The following is an 18,305-nucleotide window of genomic DNA, read 5'->3' on the forward strand; positions in this document are numbered from 1 at the left end:
TACATTCCCTGACGTTACATTTTACATGATCTGATGTTACACCGTGGCTGTATATGCTCATTTTGCCATCATATGGCACAGGCTTGCACAGGAATCACATCGTCGGGGATAGCCATAGCTGTCAGCTACGAGTGTGCTTTCCAATGTTAGCTTCACACAGAAAGTGAAGGCTTGATTTTTGATCTCACTAACACCACTGAAGTGTCCCTGACTTACAGGGAGCTACCATGCTCCTAATTTACACCAGTGTAAATAAGATCAGAATCAGGCCCATAGTCTTGTCATCAAAGATGTCACACTTGATATGAATAATATCTATGCATCTCCACTGAAAACCTAAGTCATTAAGAAAGTATCCATGTTCAAACAGGCCACATTCTAAGGATGATACACAGTTTCAGTCCATGGGCCAGAACTTCAGCTGATGTAAACTGATGTAGCTCCCTTGAGCTGGCATTCTCCCAGCTGAAGTTCCCAGTTACACCAGTGGGTGTCACACACCCAGTAGAAGAGGTGTAAATATCCTGTTTTTACATACATTTCAAAATGTTGGCTGTCAGTGGTAAAGTGGAGTCCCTTTTGATCAGCTATTTCTAGTATATGTTAATTGATTTTCTCATACAGCATGACTTTTATCAACATACCACATGCCTAAGTATTGTCGTGGCTTTTCTTTTCAGAACTGATAGATGCACCCTCATATGAGTTCTCAGGTCATAATATGCATGGCATGTTCCCATGTATTATGGAGGTATATAAATGGGATTGTTTCTGTAGTGCATGTGCAGTTGCATTAACTGGGTACATATACACTTCAGGCCAGACACAGGCCCCTGCTGCAGCTCCCCTGCAACAGTTCTCCAATACACAAAGGCTTCAGTGCCAGCCCAATATGCAACCTCAGCATTGCACCCTCATGGGAAATACTCTGGCACGCTCAGGCTGGTGTGGTGGCTTCTCTGTCACCCTTATCTTGGGCCCCAGGGTTGGGGGCATGACCAAAGAAAAGAGCCTGGATGAAGAGCTGCTTCATTCAGCTCATCTCTGGCTGCCATAACGGCACAAGGTAGAGCAGCCCTGAGACTACACACTAAATTGTACTTTGGGACTGACCCAGCACCCACAGCCCTAGAATTGGGAGGGGGCATGTAAAGGTGGCTCATGGTTATCTTTGCACCCACTCTTCACAAACTGCACTGTCACTGAAAAAGTCATCCCAGTGGAATCTGGCCCTAAGAGCCTCAGGAACAGTCCTTTTCCCAAAGCTCAGATACAGCTGTACCCATCTGCAAAATAATGTACCGCCCATCGCTTACATTTCATTAGCATCTTTTTGTCTTGTTTGCTTTTATCTATACTTGGAGCTTTTCAACACCTGCCTCTTCCCAGCTATTAGATAGGCATGCCTGAGCAAAATATGGCCAAAAAATGTCCAGGAAGAGGCTAAGCCAACATGATGTTCTCCTTATTTATCATAAAATGCAAAGAGCCTTTCTTTATTTTCAGCATGGAGTGACAGCCAGAGAGCTCCTGTTGTTACTCTTTGGCTCTGTTAATTTGGTATTGCAAAGTAAGAGCATAAGGCTAAGAGCTAGAGATGTGAATGCAATAAGCTATTCAACATCTATTGCTTTTCACAAATGTCCAGACTGGAAATCTAAGCCTGATCTTGCACATCCAAAATTCCCATTGAATTTAAGTCGCCAACATTTCATGCACAGAATTCAAAGTATGGATGCAAGTCAAAAATAAAGTTTGTTTATTCTGTGTTATGTTACGTGTAACATATTTTATGCATTTGTTCTGCTAGGATGTCCCACTGGTTATTACCTATATGAACTTTGAACTATCTAAAGTATTTCAGCACTTTGTGATTAATATGTTATGTAACTACTTTTATTTTGAAAAATTGGAACATCTTTCACTTGCCCAGGAGCAATGTACGTTAATATTTATTTGTCTGTACGTAAGTGGAACTAAGTGGGCCATATCTGGCTTTTAAACACAATGTCTACATTAGAAATGCGTAATAAATGAGGGGGCATGAGAGTTAAGAAAAGGACCTTATGAAAAAACCCCAAACAGGTAAATCAGCCAGTGATGTTCATGAGTGTAGTTTGTCACCTGTGAGTTTCTCAAAATCTAGGGAGCTTAAAGACTATTTTTTTTTTAAATCTCTAGTTTGAAAGGTAAATTGTGGATCATGTAATCATATCAGGACGGAATTTTTATACACGAGATGTAGCTCAGTAAAATTTGTACATACACGTGTGTGTGTGTGTGTGTGTGTGTGTGTGTGTAAACATATACATAATTTTTACGTGTGTGTGTATTATATAAAATTACCCCAGTCTTGCAAGTTACTGTGCATGGTCAGACTTCCTGCAACCATATGCATAACTTACAGCATCAAGGCCTGTGTGGATGTATATAATGTGTGTGTAGACACATATATAATAATACTGTATAGTGCACACACACCTTATAGTATATTTTGTGCTTCAGATGTCAATTTCTGAATTAATGATTTCATTTGAACATGTGGTTGAATTATCATAACATTTGTCAGGTCTGAGTTAATCATATTCTGTGCAACGCCTTTTGGGGCATGAGTGTTAACAAACACCAAAAAAGTAATAGAAAGATCAAAATATATACAGGGATGAAAACTTTCCTTTGCATTCATAATTTCCATTGAGATCAATGGGAATTATATTTTTAAGAGGGGAGAACAAAGGCTTGTTAGACTGGATAGGTGCTATTAAATCATGAAGAACCTGATGGCTGGATGGACCTGGGACAGTGTTTTTTGTCACTGTGCTGTCCTTTCTCCTTTTCAGCATTCTTGATGCTGTGCTGTGACATCATTCTGCTCACACTTTCTCCATGTAGTGCTTCCTTCTGTCTTTGTTTTAAAAATATGACAACTGAGCAAAACTAGGACAGAAAAACAAACATGCATTACAGTGAACAGCAACAAAAAACCTATTAAACCTGGAGTCACTTCGTCAAGTTCTTTACGAGGTGTTGCTTTCATCATCATTTGTCATCTAGGTCATTGGGAGTTCTATATATTTCAAATATATATATGCATTATACAGTTCATCATTTATTTAAAAAGGCTTTTACCTATAATCAGAATACAGCTAAACTGGCAAGCAGCAATTCAAGAAGGATGTTAATAAATTGGAGAGGGCTCAGAGAAGAGCCATGAGAATGATTAAAGGATTAGAAAACGTGTTATAATGACAGATTCATAGGATCATAGAATATCAGGGCTGGAAGGGACCGCAGGAGGTCATCTAGTCCAACCCCCTGCTCAAAGCAGGACCCATCCCCAACTAAATCATCCCAGCCAGGGCTTTGTCAAGCCTGACCTTAAAAACTTCTAAGGAAGGAGATTCCACCACCTCCCTAGGTAACGCATTCCAGTGTTTCACCACCCTCCTAGTGAAAAAGTTTTTCCTAATATCCAACCTAAACCTCCCCCACTGCAACTTGAGACCATTACTCCTTGTTCTGTCATCTGCTACCACTGAGAACAGTCTAGATCCATCCTCTTTGGAACCCCCTTTTAGGTAGTTGAAAGCAGCTATCAAATCCTCCCTCATTCTTCTCTTCCGCAGACTAAACAATTCCAGTTCCCTCAGCCTCTCCTCATAAGTCATGTGTTCCAGTCCCCTAATCATTTTTGTTGCCCTCCGCTGGACTCTTTCCAGTTTTTCCACATCCTTCTTGTAGTGTGGGGCCCAAAACTGGACACAGTACTCCAATATGGAGACCAGCTTGCACTTTGTACAGACAAAGTCGCTTCTGTTCCGTGGAAGGATTCAAGGAGCTCTGTCTATTTAGTTGAACAAAGAGAAGGTTAAGGATTAACTTGATTACAATCTATAAGTACCTACATGGGGAACAAATATTTAATAATGGACTCTTCAGTCTAACAGAGAAAGTATAACATGATCCAATGACTGGAAGTTGACACTAAACAAAGTCAGACTGGAATAAGATGTACATTTTTAATGGTGAGAGTAATTAACTATTGAAACAACTTATCAAGTGTTGTGGTAGGTTCTCCATCACTGACTGTTTTTTAAATTAAGATTAGATGTTTTTCTAAAATATGTTCTAGGAATTATTTTGGGGAAGTTCTATGGCCTGTGTTACACAAGAGGTCTCACTATATGATCACAGTGGTCACTTCTAACCTTAGAGTCTGTGAATATCTTTTATATTTAATACATTTTTCATTCAATGCAAAGTTCATAATATTCTTCAATTTATACAACATAGAGCAAAAAAAAAAAATTAATGTGCATAGCACCCACCAGACCTGCACAGAGAAGAGATCTTGCGTACATCCAGCAAATGGGAATGAAAAATATAGAACTCCCTAAACAGGTGAAGCTCTCTCATTAGGATAGGCAATGATTTCCATTAACTGAGCCAGATCCTCAGCTAGTGTAAATCAAAGTAACACTGTCGAAGCCAATGGAGATATGCCCATTTACAGCAGCTGAGGATCTGCCCCATTGGCTATTGCCATCTTGTCCTCCACTGATGGTGGAGAAGAACCAATTTCTGGATTATTAACAATGAGGACTGATCGTGCTCTCATTGAAGTGAATGATAAAATTCCCATTCACTTCAATGGGAGCAGGATCCAGCCCAGAACAGTTGGTTAGGTGATCAGGAATATAGAAAGAACCAAAAACAGAATGGTGGCTTGTGGCCCCCCTCTCCTTTTTTTCCTCCTTTCCCCCCCTCCTAATATATCAGAATGAAGCCCATAGTTAAGACTGCAGGCCCAAAAGTCAAGGATGAGATCCTCACCACATCCTGGCCCCTTTATGAAAGGTAAAGAAGGACCCTCAAAAGCCCTGTTTGTGTCAGGGGGGATTTTTCCCTGTGCAGGCCATGAGCTAGTCATAAGATTGTCTCTCCAGGACCTCCTCACAAGCCCCAGAAAAGGGGCAGGGCTGGGGATGGAAGGCACATGATGGGGGCGGGACCACAATATGCAGAACTTTGGAGATTCTGTTCATCATTGCCACCCATACAGAAAACCAGGGTGGACACAAAAATTGAGACAGGGCCCCAGAGGTGTCTAAATTATGCTGGTGGCTGTGGCTCAGCCCCAAATTAGGAGGGCACAAAAGTGGCTTAATGCATCCTTAGCTGTGCCCTCCACCAAGGCAGTGAGTTTCTGTGCTGTACTTAGAGTTGCAGCACAGATTCTGACACTGAGAGATTGGTTAGACATGTTTAAGGGAAAACATCATTATATGTCTATAGCCCGAACAAGATATTGTGATACAATGGCCATTAATTGTATCAGTTGAAATATACCAGGTAGTTAGGAAGCAAAGGCGTTGGAAGAAAAGGCAGCAATGTCCATTCAACTAATACGAGTGTCCTTGTTCCTTTTCTGTTTTCATTTGGATGAAATCTGTCCTGGGATAGAAATGTTTTGCTGTTGGGCACTATGTAGCTTAGCTGGATTTAGGACAGCCATGTGCTTTCATTCTTACAAGAAGACTTTTTAAACTTAATTCATCTTTGTTTGCATGATTAGGCTTAATAGTTTGGAAAAGATTTTCCATCTATCTATTCTGGGGTTGTCATTGTACTATATAAGGTAAATCTTCATGGCAAGGTCCCTTAGTGGACTTGGAGTTTTCTGCTTTCTCCTCTCCCTAGGTCAAGAATGTCCTTCAAAGCTGGTGCCCTGCCTTTCTCTGTTACATCCATGTTAGAAACAACTAGAGTCCCCAGCCCAAAGTTCTAAGTTGCTTTATTATTGAGCATTCTATAAGATTCCTCAATGATGAGAGGTTCTTCCTTATGCCCATAAATCGAGGAAGTTGGGATAGTTTTGTGGACAAACCAGGAAAGCCCATGATCTGGAGATTCTTGACTTTGGCTTGATTCTGCATATGCTTCTGCAGAGGGAGGTGGAGAGTTTATACTTTTGATTGTGGTGAATGGTAATCATCTTAGACTTGAAACTACTTTTCAGATTTATCCTCTGAGTCCTGTCTAGTCCTGGTCTGCTCTACTGAGGTACTCAGTTTTTCTAGCTTTGTTCCCTTAGAGGTGATAAAAATGCTCGTATAATGTATTATGTAGATCTTCTGTCAAAGCTTTCAGAAGAGCTTTCCTTTGAGAAGACAAAAATGGCAGCTGAGCCATGTACCATGTTGAGATCATGTGGGTGAAGAAATCCAATTGATCTCCCTTGATTTTGCCTTTAGGAGGGTGTCCGGCTGAAACTAAAGCTTTTGGCTACTCCCCAGCGGTGCTTTAGTGAGAATATTTTTAATTTCATTGTGTTTTCCCAACTAATTAATATTTCTTTTGTGTACCTTTCACAAGCCACACCAACTCTGTAACTTGTTAGGCTTTGCCTACTTACTTACCTTCCTCAGGGGAACCTTGGTTCCAGACTGCATTGTGACTAGCTGACGTGTCCCATACAAGTAACATGTTAATGTGTTCAAAGGAGGTTTTATGGGCTTCATTTTTAAAAGTGACTAGTCATTCTGGGTGCCTCCATTTTTAGGTACACTGCATATGAGACATCTTAAAGGATTTACAGAAGGTGAGTGCTGAGCAGTTTCTGAAAATCAGGCCTTGACATAAGGTGTCTCAAGGTGGGCTCCCCAAAATAACTAGTCACTTCTGAAGATTTAGGCCTATATAAGTAACAGCTGATCCTTGCCTTGTCCTTTTGGAAGAATTATTACTCATGTTTGTCCTGCTCAAAATATAATATAACCTTTGTTAAATTCGTAGGTAAGGATAAATGCATATTCTTTCTTAGGGAGAAGGAAGATGATAAGCTAAGATAGAGACTGATAAATGAAAATAATCTAAATAGACTGACCAGGAAGTGTGGAGAGGGAGAGAGCCTGAGAGCCCGAACACGCAGAAGACTCAATACTGTATTTACATATTTGAAAAAAGGCCACGGACCAACCATATTCTGATCTAATTTACACTGGAGTAAATCTAGAGCATCTCCATCCGCGTCCAGGGAACCATTTTGGACTTACATCAGCATAGCCATGTTCAGAATCAGGCTCACGGTTTTCACAGTCACTGGGTGCCATGGAAATTGTCACATATGCTCAGATCATGTATCAAGTTGAGGGAAGGGAACTGGGTCAGGATCATGTACTCCAGGATTCCTGTACAACTTGTTTTTTTATCTGTGAGGTATTGTGTCCCCCTTCTCTTCCCTGCTTCTCATCCCCCACCCCCGACCCTGGACCCCCTTTGTACTCTCTACCTCCTCAGGTTGCCACAGTTTTGATGATCACTTGGCCTCCAACCAGGAAGGTGGAAAATCCAAGAATGTAGTGAACCTGGGAGCAATCAGACAAGGCATGAAACGCTTTCAGTTTCTCTTAAACTGCTGTGAGCCAGGCACTATCCCCGATGCCTCCATCCTGGCAGCTGCCCTCGATCTTGTAAGTTATTGCGCAAGCATTCATTAATATAGTTCTTACCTGCTGAGCAATAATGTAGAAACTGGAGTGTATTGAGATGCTACTGTCATTAGTTAATGTCTATAAAGCACTTTGAACTGGTAAATCACTATATAAATATGAAGTGTTGTTAATATTAGCTGAAGTTTTAATGTGTGTGACTGTATAAATATGCACAAAAAATGGGTCTCCATTATTATATCAATCCTCTTAATAAGATTATTGCTAACATGAAGTTTTTATATTCATGCTGCAAATTGCACTAACGGTCAGAAGCTGTCCTTTTGCAAATAGCTTATAACAATACAAAGATACAGGATATAGAATAAAGGACAGGTAACTGCCAGATGTGGGGCTATCATTGCACTGAGGGCTTCTGGTGGTCTCATAAGTAAAGTGAAGCATGGCTGTTAGTCACCAGAGACGCTCAATGGAAAAAACACCAAGGCTCAACATTTGGCTGTTTTTAATGTATATACTAATAACTCATGGATCCAAGTCCCAGACAATCCAAGTTGACTGTTCCGTCCTTGCTCCCACTTGTATTGTCATCTCCTCCACTCCCTCCCTCCGTTGCTGTCCTTGTCCCCTTTCTTCCCTTTGTGCTGCTCGCTCTCTCTCTTTTCCCAGCCCAGTCTCTGAGGACATCTACAGCCGCTGACTTCCAACACCCTTCTTTTCTCTGTGACTGTTGCTGGATCTGTGTTCATTTGCAGCCTTAGCACCCTCCTCTTCACGACTCTCTAGATTTGCTCAGTGGCTTGTCCACCCAGGCTAGCTTTCTGTCCCGGCAGTATTGGTTGGGTGAATCTCATAATTCATGAGTTGGATATCACACCTGTGAATTACACATTTTTTTTTACATAGGTTGTATTGTTTTTAACACTGTAAACCACAGCCTGCCACCCCCCTACGCTGCAGGTTCAAATCCAACCTAGATCAGTATTGGCCAAAAGTTGCTGTTGCCATCTGATGGCTGTTCAGTTTTCTGCGTGCAATTAGGGAGGTGGCCTCAGTCCATTTCCCAGTGGACGGGTGTGTGCTTCACTAAAGCCCACCACTGCGGCTGGCACTAATTGGCACCTGGGCTGGCTGCAGTGCCAGCAGAGTAGGGGAATGTTGAATCATCCAGGAGGTTGAACCGCCTTTTCACCCTCAGTCATGGGGTCCATGCCAGTCAGGGTTGAGGCAGGCTTGCAGGGCTGGATGGGAAGGCACTCACTCCAAATGCTTGTGCTATAGCAAGAGGACTTCATTCTCCAAGACTGTCAAGCTTCTACCCATCACCAGCACTAGATTAACAAACACAAAATGTAAGAAAAAATCTTTCACTACAGCCTCATAGACGCTGCACTGTATCTCTTTAAGACCTTTCTTGAAATCTGTATGGCATGTACTGTAACAAATTATATCACCTTCAAGAGCTGTGTAAGAGAGAAACATGCCATGTGACATCAATCTGGCAAGTGACAATGTCCTTCCTTATTCTTAAAATGTGTCCTGTGTTTAAACCACAGGACCACTCCCTGCTTTCTCACTTATTAAGATAACTGCAAATGTACCAACAGTACAGGACAGTGATGTGTTTATACTATGTATGACCTGGGGAATGCTAGGAGCTGGCTTGCCAACCTGAGTTTCACTCTCCGTCCTTCATCATTAGATGGGTAAAAGCCTTTGGTTCGAGTCTGGAATGGGGTTGCCTGACAAGAAAGAATGGTATAAGAATATCCTGATAAATTCTCTGGGCTGGAATCTGACCTCAGTTACAGTGCTTGTAAATCCAGAGTGTAACTGAGATTACAATTAGTCAGAAAACAGTATTGATTTTACTGTAATCTCCACAAAAGGGTAGTCTGTATTTAGTATATTTTATATTGCATCATCACATACTATTTTTTTCCGTGAAAGCCCTGCCTCATTCATAGTCCAGAATGGACCTATTTTGAGGGTGAATCAGATTTGTGTAGTGAAGGAGACTGTTGTCTGTAGGCCCCCTGCTGGATTTGTTGCAGAAGTTGGGAGGTGTCTAGTGAATGAGGCAGAGGATTGCAGGAGGGAAAAGGTTGGTCTTGTGAGTAAGACAATTGAATGCCACACAGGAGAACTGGATTTTATCCCTGCCTCAGCCACAAAGTTCCTATGTGATGTCACTTAAACTTTTCACACATGGTCACTAATTATGTGTTCCCCATTTTCTGGGTGCCTATCTTGGGACTCTGGATCCTGATTAACAGAGTGCTGAGCCCTCACCGCTGCGACTGAAGTCAGTGGGAGCTCTGCTTTGCACATATAAAGTGCTATATAATGCTAAGTGATCTGGAGAATCAGGCCCTAGGCATCTCAAATTGAGCACCCAAAATTACTGAATCCTTTTGACCCTAATCTCTTTATGCCTCAGACCCCCATCAGTAAAATGGGGGATTATACCATCCCTTCTCTTTACAAGGGTGTTGTGAAAATAAATTAATACATGTCTGTGAAGGATTCAGATAGTGTAGCGATAAGCACTACAGAAAAGCCCATAAGGAAATTAATAATTGCGTTTTTTGAGTAGGGTTTGAATAGAGTTCAATAAATAAGGCCTTGGAGCCATGCACTGAACAATGAGAAAGGAAAACATTGAATAGCTGCTCATTAAGTGAGCACCGTCCATTCTGTGCACTGAATGAGGCAGGGGGCCTGTGGAAAAAATGCTATGTGATCATGTAATTACAGACTGTATCAGAATGCATGTGCACAAGGGGGCTGAATTAAGATTGCCTAGGCAACCTTAATTCTGGCATTTTCTAACTTTTGAATGCTTGACTTTGCAACCTTAATAATGTTCTTTTTGCATAGTTTGTGTGTGTGCAATACATATGTAGAAAGAGACATTCAGCAGCTGCTGAGCAACTACAACTCTCACTGATTTAAGCAGAAGCTCAGCAACTCTCAGGATTTGTTCAATCATTTCAAATGAAAAGAAAATAGACAAACACTTGGAATGAAAACTGTGTTTTTCAGCAAATTTAATCTTTCAGAAATAAGACAATACAACACAGCTTTTCAGTCTAGATCTTGAGTATTTGATTGGAGCACCAAACTTTTGTTATTTCTCCTTCTGTGTTGGACATCTGGAAAAGGACTGAGGTTTGGTTTTAAAAATGAAGATGTTAAGCTGTAGTTCACAAGCCTAGAAAGATCAAATTTCCTGGTCATAAGGACTGGCAATGAAAGGAATCTGAGGAAAAGGCACCTCTGAATTATTTCCAGTGCTGCCCTTAATTTAGCAGCCACTGATCCTCTTGTTTCAGAAGCTACATTACACCTAGGGTCATGATAGCATTAGTGTTTCTCTCTGGTTTGAGAAGGAGAACACTGAGCTAAGGGAGGAGGAAATCAATCAAAGAGTTTCATATGAGGTTTCTGGTGTCCAGGGGGGCATTGAAGGGTTGGAAGCCCTTGAGCCGATGGTCATGTTATTGCTCCAAAAGTAAAGAACCCCCTAAATTGATCAAAGAGCTCTATTAAAGGGTTCCAATGTGAGCCAACAGATTGTTCATGACAGGGTGTCTCTGCAGGAAGGTAGCAGGGATATAAGAACTAAAAGTGATGGAAATCCTTAGTTATCACTGAGAACGGTGTATGGCTATGAAGTCATTGTTATTACAAGAACGTTGAACTAATAAGGGAATGATAGTGAGTTCGCTCTTTCCAGCATCTTACTAGCTAGTTGGAATCTGGGAATGGGAGGCAGAGCAGAAAAAATATTAAAGCTTCCTGAGGTATTTTCTTTTCTTTGTTTTCTTGACGTTCCTGTTGTGTCTGTCTTTTCTGTAGTCTCAAAGAAGATGGCTTCTTTTGGCACAGAGCACAGAATTATATTTATGATCTGGTCACTGAGCTTGAAGTCCTTGTAACCCAACAGATGGGAGCCAGATATGCACAGTATGTGCTGGGATGAATAACTTGCTCCATTTTTGGGAAGTTGGGGCAGGGATCTAGTGCGACAGAGAGAAAATTCACAACACATGTCAAAATCAATATTGCTTTCACTACGCCCTCTTTTATTTTCCCTTCAGATTTGTGTCTGCCCTAGCCTTTTCCTATGACAGTAGCAATGGCAGTCAGTCCTGGGTTATTGCATTTGGCTCTCTCTACTCACATTTTGGCAAATCGTTTCTGATCTCTGTAGCCTGCCATAAGCAGATGTTTATCTTTTGGGAAGCTGTGGGTATGAGTTATGTCCAGTTTGATTCAAACATGTCTTTACAACCAAGGCTTCTCAATTGTTGTTTAATCTGCAAGAATGGAATAGTCCTTACCATATTCCATTTGCTTTGTATCAATTCTGCAGAGTCAGTGACATGTTTTAGCTTTAAGATGTCATATTCACTGTACATTTGAAAAGCTGTCAGTATGTTATTTTACTGCATTGGCCACTGGCAAATTACACTATTATGAAAAAATGCTTTCAACTTCTTTAAAGCAAAGAAAAACACAGTTTAATACAAAGTATATTTTTAAACCGATGTTTCCAAGCTTTTCAAACATTTGTGTGATTTAGATTTGATGCAAATTAAAAGTTCCTTATTTTAAATGATTTTCCCTAGCCATGTTGCTATGACAACTGTTAAAAATTAGGGGCGATCGGCTCCAATTTCAGTCTAGTTCAACCTTCATCAGCATGTTTTTCATGCAGACTTCACAAGTAATTCCATTCTTAAAGTGATCAAAGGGTCTTTGATTAGCACAGATAGTTTAAACATATTTGCCACTGCAACTTAGAGAAATCAGAGCAGTGGAACAAGAGCCATAGGTATTAAAAGGTAGTGATTTATTATATACATTGCACCACAGGCTGCCTTGAAGACTAGAAGCTACTTAGTAACATATTATCCAAGAAGTGACATCCATCCCGGTTTGGTTTTGTAAAGCTGGGTGATGATGGGTTACCAAGCGTTTTATGAGCATTAATAATTGGTTACAAGCCATTTTACTCCTTTGTCTCCAGCTGAAATTCAGTCTGGGCTGGTAGTAAATTAAATCTGTTACCTACTGAAGATAATTTCGAGGTCTAAGTTGAATGGGTTTGGTATGCCACTCTAGTCCCTTGTGGATAGATTCCCACATCAGAGGACTAGGATCAAAGGTGTGTTGTTAGAATGTGCTGGCTAAAATATTCTAATGAGCATGTTTGAAAAGTCTAGTGTAGATAGGGGCCACTACCTTTAACATGTGATAAACTGATCGAGTTAAGGCCTAGGGGCACAATACTCTTTACCATGACCTGCTTAGTGCATGTTAAAGTCAATACTGCTTTGTCCGCACTGGACTTCTAGAAAGTATTAATCAACATGTGTTAGCTAATATGTTCTAACACCACATATGTATCCTAGTCGAGACCAGACCTGACTGATGCAAATGGCAATACTTGACACCAAGTACTGACAGAAAGCCCAAGTGCTTAAAGGGCAGAGAGACTGAATCAACCATTTACTCTTGGAGCAATTGCTCCCAATTCAGGGTTCCATGCCCAGTGATGAGTTTGGTATTCATACACTTGCTCAGCTGCTGCCCGCGATGTACTTGCCTTATGGCTAGAGCGAGAAGAGCTGTCAGTCTGACATCTTTCACAAGCAACTAACAGTTTATTTTAAAAATATCTATGGTTTTTTTCCCCAGAAGAGAGAATAGGGGAATAGGGAATAAATTCGTTTGAACTGCCATGGTGAAGAAAGGGGTGGCCACAAAAAAGTTACTATCTGTAGGTAGTATTAGTCTTGCAAAATTACTTGACAATTGAAGGAGACAAGAATGGAATTGGAGGCTCTCTGGTCACAAACCTCTACAGGATCAGACAGTAGCATGATATTATCTCATTTTGATTCCATCTTAAGCCACCTGCTCGTCCAGATCATCCTTGTATTTTATAGCATGAGTTGACCAGACTATTGAGGAGCCCCTCTGGGATTCTGTAAAATATGAATTAAGAAAAATGTGGATTCTTATTCAAGTTGATCTATACAGTACAAAAAAAGTGTTATGGGAATGCTAATGTAAAAAGGTGGAGATTTTACTTTGATGACTTGTAAACAAAATTCCATAGAAAGTAGCAATGCTACTTTAGGATTTTGCTGCTGTGTTGAGTTTTGACAGTAACCGTGGTAACTTGTGGTTCTTTTCAGCTACGCATCGCCTGCCCGATTCATTTCTCTCCATTTGTGATGTGTTTCTCTGTGATGTGAATCCATCCCTGTCCATTCTATCACATCTTCATCTTTCTTTTGCTGCTGCTTCCGATTGCTCTGGGCTCCAGGTAAGCTATCGCAGGGAGTCTGTGCACTGTCACGTTTAGCAGGGTCGTTCTCTCTGCAGGTGACCCACTTCATGTTTTAAATTAGGAACATCTGAGCAGGACTCTGCAGAACAAGGGGCCAAATCCCCCAGCCCTTACTTGGGAGGGAAATCCTTCCCCAAACATGCAAGACCACTGAAACTATTTGCATGAGTAAGGATTTCACAAGTGAGGAAGGGTTTGCTGAATTAGGCCCAGGAGATCCAACTTCCCTGTCACTTGGGTGTTGGCAGTGATGAGCTGCCAAAATCTTAACAACTGGTTCCTTCCTCACCCCATGAGTGCCCACCCCCGCCCCCCGGGACTCCTGCTCCATCCAACCTCCTGCATTCCTTGACGCGTTCCCCCCCCCCCCCCAGGACCCCGACCCATCCACCTCCCTCCCCTGTCCACCCCCAGAACCGGGCAGGAGGGTCTCATGGGCCACCATAGTGGGTGCCCACCCCACCCCTAAGAACCAGCGGGACCTGCCGGGGGGCAAGGTGGGGAGTCCCGGCAGTGCTTACCTGGGGCAGCTCCCAGGAAGCATCCAGCAGGTCCCTCTGGCTCCTCAGGGTGGGGGAGCCTAGCTACGTGGGGAGCAGGGGGAGCAGCTGCTCACCCCACTAATCACATCAAAAGTGGCGCCTTAGGCACCGACTCCGTGGGTGCTCCGGGGCTGGAGCACCCATGAGGAAAATTTGGTGGGTGCAGAGCACCCACCAGCAGCTCCCCGCCCCGCACCCAGCCCCAGCTTACCTCCGCTCTGCCTCCTCCCCTGAACGCACTGCCCCGCTCTGCTTCTCCACCCCCCCACCGGCTTCCCGCGAGTCAGCTGTTCGGCGGGAAGCCTGGAAGGGCTGAGAAACAAGTGGCGGCTTCCTGCTCAGGCCGAGGGTGGCGGAGGTGAGCTGGGGCGCAGAGCGGTTCCCCTGCGCTCTCCCCCACCCCCCCAGGATATCTGCTGCGGCGTGGGCGGCCCTCCTCGCGCCCCCCCCCCCAGCTCACCTCCGCCTCCCTGGGCCTGAGTGCGAAGCCGCCGCCTGCTTCTCAGCTCGCCCCGGCTTCCCGCGCAAGCAGCTGATTCGCAGGAAGCCGGGGGTGGGGGGGGGGGTGGGCGGAGAAGCAGAGCGGGGCAGCGCGTTCAGGGGAGGAGGCGGAGAGGAGGTGAGGTGGGGTGGGGAGGGGAGCTATCGGTGGGTGCTGTGCTGGAGCACCCATGGAGTCAGCGTCTAAGGCGCCACTTTTGGCTGGTTAAATTTAGAAGCCCTTTTAGAACTGTTTGTCCCTCGTGGAACAACCGGTTCTAAAAGGGCTTCTAAATTTAACAACCAGTTTTAGCGAACCAGTGCGAACCGGCTCCAGCTCACCACTGGGTGTTGGTGATTATGAGAAAGTTACTGTCTTTGAGAGCAGTGACCACAGAGCAATATCCAGTAAATCTGTTTAAGAACTTTATTGTGCCTGCTATACAGAACCCTCCCTGTAGGGGGTGCAGAGCCACACGGGTCCAGGAGGAACTCCCCGGGTGTGCAGGCAGATCATCTGTCCATCCGTGGTACTTTTGTGAACCCGATCACTGCAGTATCTGAGCACCTCACAACCTTTAATTTATTTATTCTTGCACCACTCCTGTGAAGAGAGGAAGTGCTATTATCCTCATGTTACAGATATTCTCTGTGTCCCTCCATTCCGCAAATTATTTGCCCAAGGTCACACAGGAAGTCTGTGGTAGAGTGGGAAGTTGAACCCAGGGCCCCTAGTTCCAGCACTTCAGCTACTGGACCATCCTTCCTCTTTCATCCCTTGTTACTCCCCCACCCACCATCTTTAATTGCCTCAGTCTCCTCTTCCCTTGAAAGACCTAGGCCAGATCTACACTACAGAGCTATGTTGGTATAACTACGTCGCTGACAACATTATTATACCAACCTAACCCCCATGTAGACAGCACTATGTCGATGGGAGAGCTGCTGCCTTTGACATAGCTACCACCTCTTGGGGAGGTGGATTAACTATGCCAACAGGAGAAGCTCTTCCATGGGCGTAGGGGTATCTTCATAAAGGCGCTACAGCGGCACAGCTGCACCTCTGTAGCGCTGTGTGTAAAAAGAAGCCCCTAGATAATAATAGATTAATTCTCTGCTTGGGACCATCATCTTGGTTCATTTCCTTGTACCCGAGTGGATATATAAGCCTAGGTGAAACACCATAACTGCTGAACCATGGACCTGAGAATGACGTCATGGGTACAATCTTCCTGGTGCTGATAAATCTGCAGACCACTGTTCCCTCTAAGCTGTGGGCATGTGCTTGCGCACACAGATCTTAAACCCCGCTCACATGGCGAAACACCGCGCGCACTCCAGCTTTGGCAGCAGCTCTCTTTGGTTTTCTTTTGCTTCAGCGGCGGCACAGAAGAAATTTTTTGCGCACACGGCCTGTTAAAAATTAGAGGGAATATTGCTACAGACGAGGTTAATGTTATGCTCTTTTGGGGTACGTTGATCCTCACCTATTCCTTGTTCCATGTATCTTGGATATATATGGACCATAATGTATGATGGCTGTCCTAGATAGCTAATAGTCCATACAAGCCTTAGGTATAATCCCACCTCTTTGGTGTCACTGAATCCCTGACTTTCAGCTACTAACCCAAATAGTCATGCATCATTTCAGAACCTCTAGCATGATGCATATTCCCATTGTTCACAGGAATCCTAAAAGATAGATATTTTCTGCCCTCATTTGAATTAAAAAGAAAGGCAAACTACAACAGAATGTCACACCAAAAAGCAATTACCCCTCCCCCTCCCCGAAATGTTTCTCTTTTTTAATCTAGCCAAAATCTCTCTTTTTTTTTTTGCCAGTCTTCCAAGAGGCCCCACATTTTTCAATTGTATTCATAACCTTTTGTGACTGTAATTGAATCAATGGTGTATGGTTCTTTAGATGCAGATCCTCACCTGCTTAAGCTGCTGTTGTCTTAATACCTAAATACATTTTACACATGCATTTGTGCACCATGAAACCCATATATTATGGATACAGAATCATCATCTCAACTCTTTAACAATCACCTAGTCACTAGCGCCTACTCATGAGCTGTTTCAGAGTAGCGGCCGTGTTAGTCTGTATTCGCAAAAAGAAAAGGAGGACTTGTGGCACCTTAGAGACTAACCAATTTATTTGAGCATAAGCTTTCGTGAGTGAGCTGTAGCTCACAAAAGCTTATGCTCAAATAAATTGGTTAGTCTCTAAGGTGCCACAAGTACTCCTTTACTCATGAGCTGTGGACATTTAAAAAGATGTGGAGCATTTGCTAAATTGCTTTTTGCCTATAAAAATTGCAGGAAATGAGCGGGTGGGAAAATAAAATAAAAGTGAGAAAAACAATTTTCTTTTATTATTTGCAGTGTTGTTGTAGCAGTGTTAATCCCAGGATATTAGAGAGACAGGATGGGTGAGGTAATATCTTTTATTGTATCAACTTCTGTTAGTGAAAGAGACAAGCTTTCCAGCTACACAGAGCTCTTCTTCAGGTCTGGGAAAGGTACTCAGAGTCTCCCAGCTAAATACAAGGTGGAATAGATTGTTTAGCATAAGTAGTTAGCACATATTCCAAGGGACCAGTTGAGGGGAAGTGGACCATTAACACTCCTAAGGGAGGCAGAGAGGTATGTTGATGAGGCTTTTCGGGGCACTGTAGATTTGTCCCACCTCCAGTCAGACAGCCCCTGGGCTGTTAAGGAGGATGAAAGGCCCAGAGAAGGAGAGCAGTCAACCAGGAAGAGAGGGAAACCTTCCCATAGTTGGGACCCTCCTTCCAGATGATGTTGGGGTATCCTCTCGCACTGAGGTTACCTCTCCGGGGGAGGGAACTGCAGTCATTAGGAAAAGGCAGGTGTTAGTAATGGGAGATTCGATCATTAGAAACATAGCTGGGTTTGTGATGACCGGGAGAACCATATGGTGACTTGCCTGCCTGGTGCGAAGGTTGCGGATCTCTCGAGGCATCTAGATAGACTTATGTGTAGTACTGGGGAGGAGCCGGTGGTCATGGTGCATGTAGGTACCAGTGACCTAGGGAAGGGTAGGAGAGATGTCCTGGAGGCCAAATTTAGGCTGCTAGGAAAGAGACTGAAATCCAGGACCTCTATGGTGGCATTCTCAGAAATGCTACCAGTTTCACGCGCAGGGCCAGGAAGGCAGGCAGAGCATCAGAGTCTCAATGAGTGGATGAGAAAATGGTGTAGAGAGGAGGGGTTTAGATTTATTAGGAACTGGGGAAACTTTTGGGATGGGGAGCCTATACAGGAAGGATGGGCTCCACCTAAACCAAAGTGGATCCAGACTGCTGGCACTTCACATTAAAAAGGTTGCAGAGCAGTTTTTAAACTAAGAGATGGGGAAAACCGATTGCTGCAGAGGCACACGTGGATCGGACAGAGACTTCTCTTAGAGGAGTCTATTGATAGAGATTCTCTAGGTTTTAG

The 18,305-nt window shown here is 43.3% G+C and overlaps 1 protein-coding gene across 12 annotated transcripts in view; it reads left to right on the top strand.

Annotated features, from left to right (window-relative positions):
- The window catches only part of UNC80 (unc-80 homolog, NALCN channel complex subunit), a 197,555-nt gene that overhangs the window by 73,639 nt on the left and 105,611 nt on the right, over positions 1-18,305 (top strand). For all 12 annotated transcript variants that reach the window (XM_074968072.1, XM_074968080.1, XM_074968073.1 and 9 more), the window contains exon 22: positions 7,300-7,472. In XM_074968072.1, the coding sequence (XP_074824173.1) occupies positions 7,300-7,472 (173 nt within the window). The remainder of the gene's footprint in view (positions 1-7,299; positions 7,473-18,305) is intronic.

Source organism: Natator depressus, chromosome 11 (genome assembly GCF_965152275.1).
Source record: "Natator depressus isolate rNatDep1 chromosome 11, rNatDep2.hap1, whole genome shotgun sequence".
NCBI lineage: Eukaryota > Metazoa > Chordata > Testudines > Cheloniidae > Natator > Natator depressus.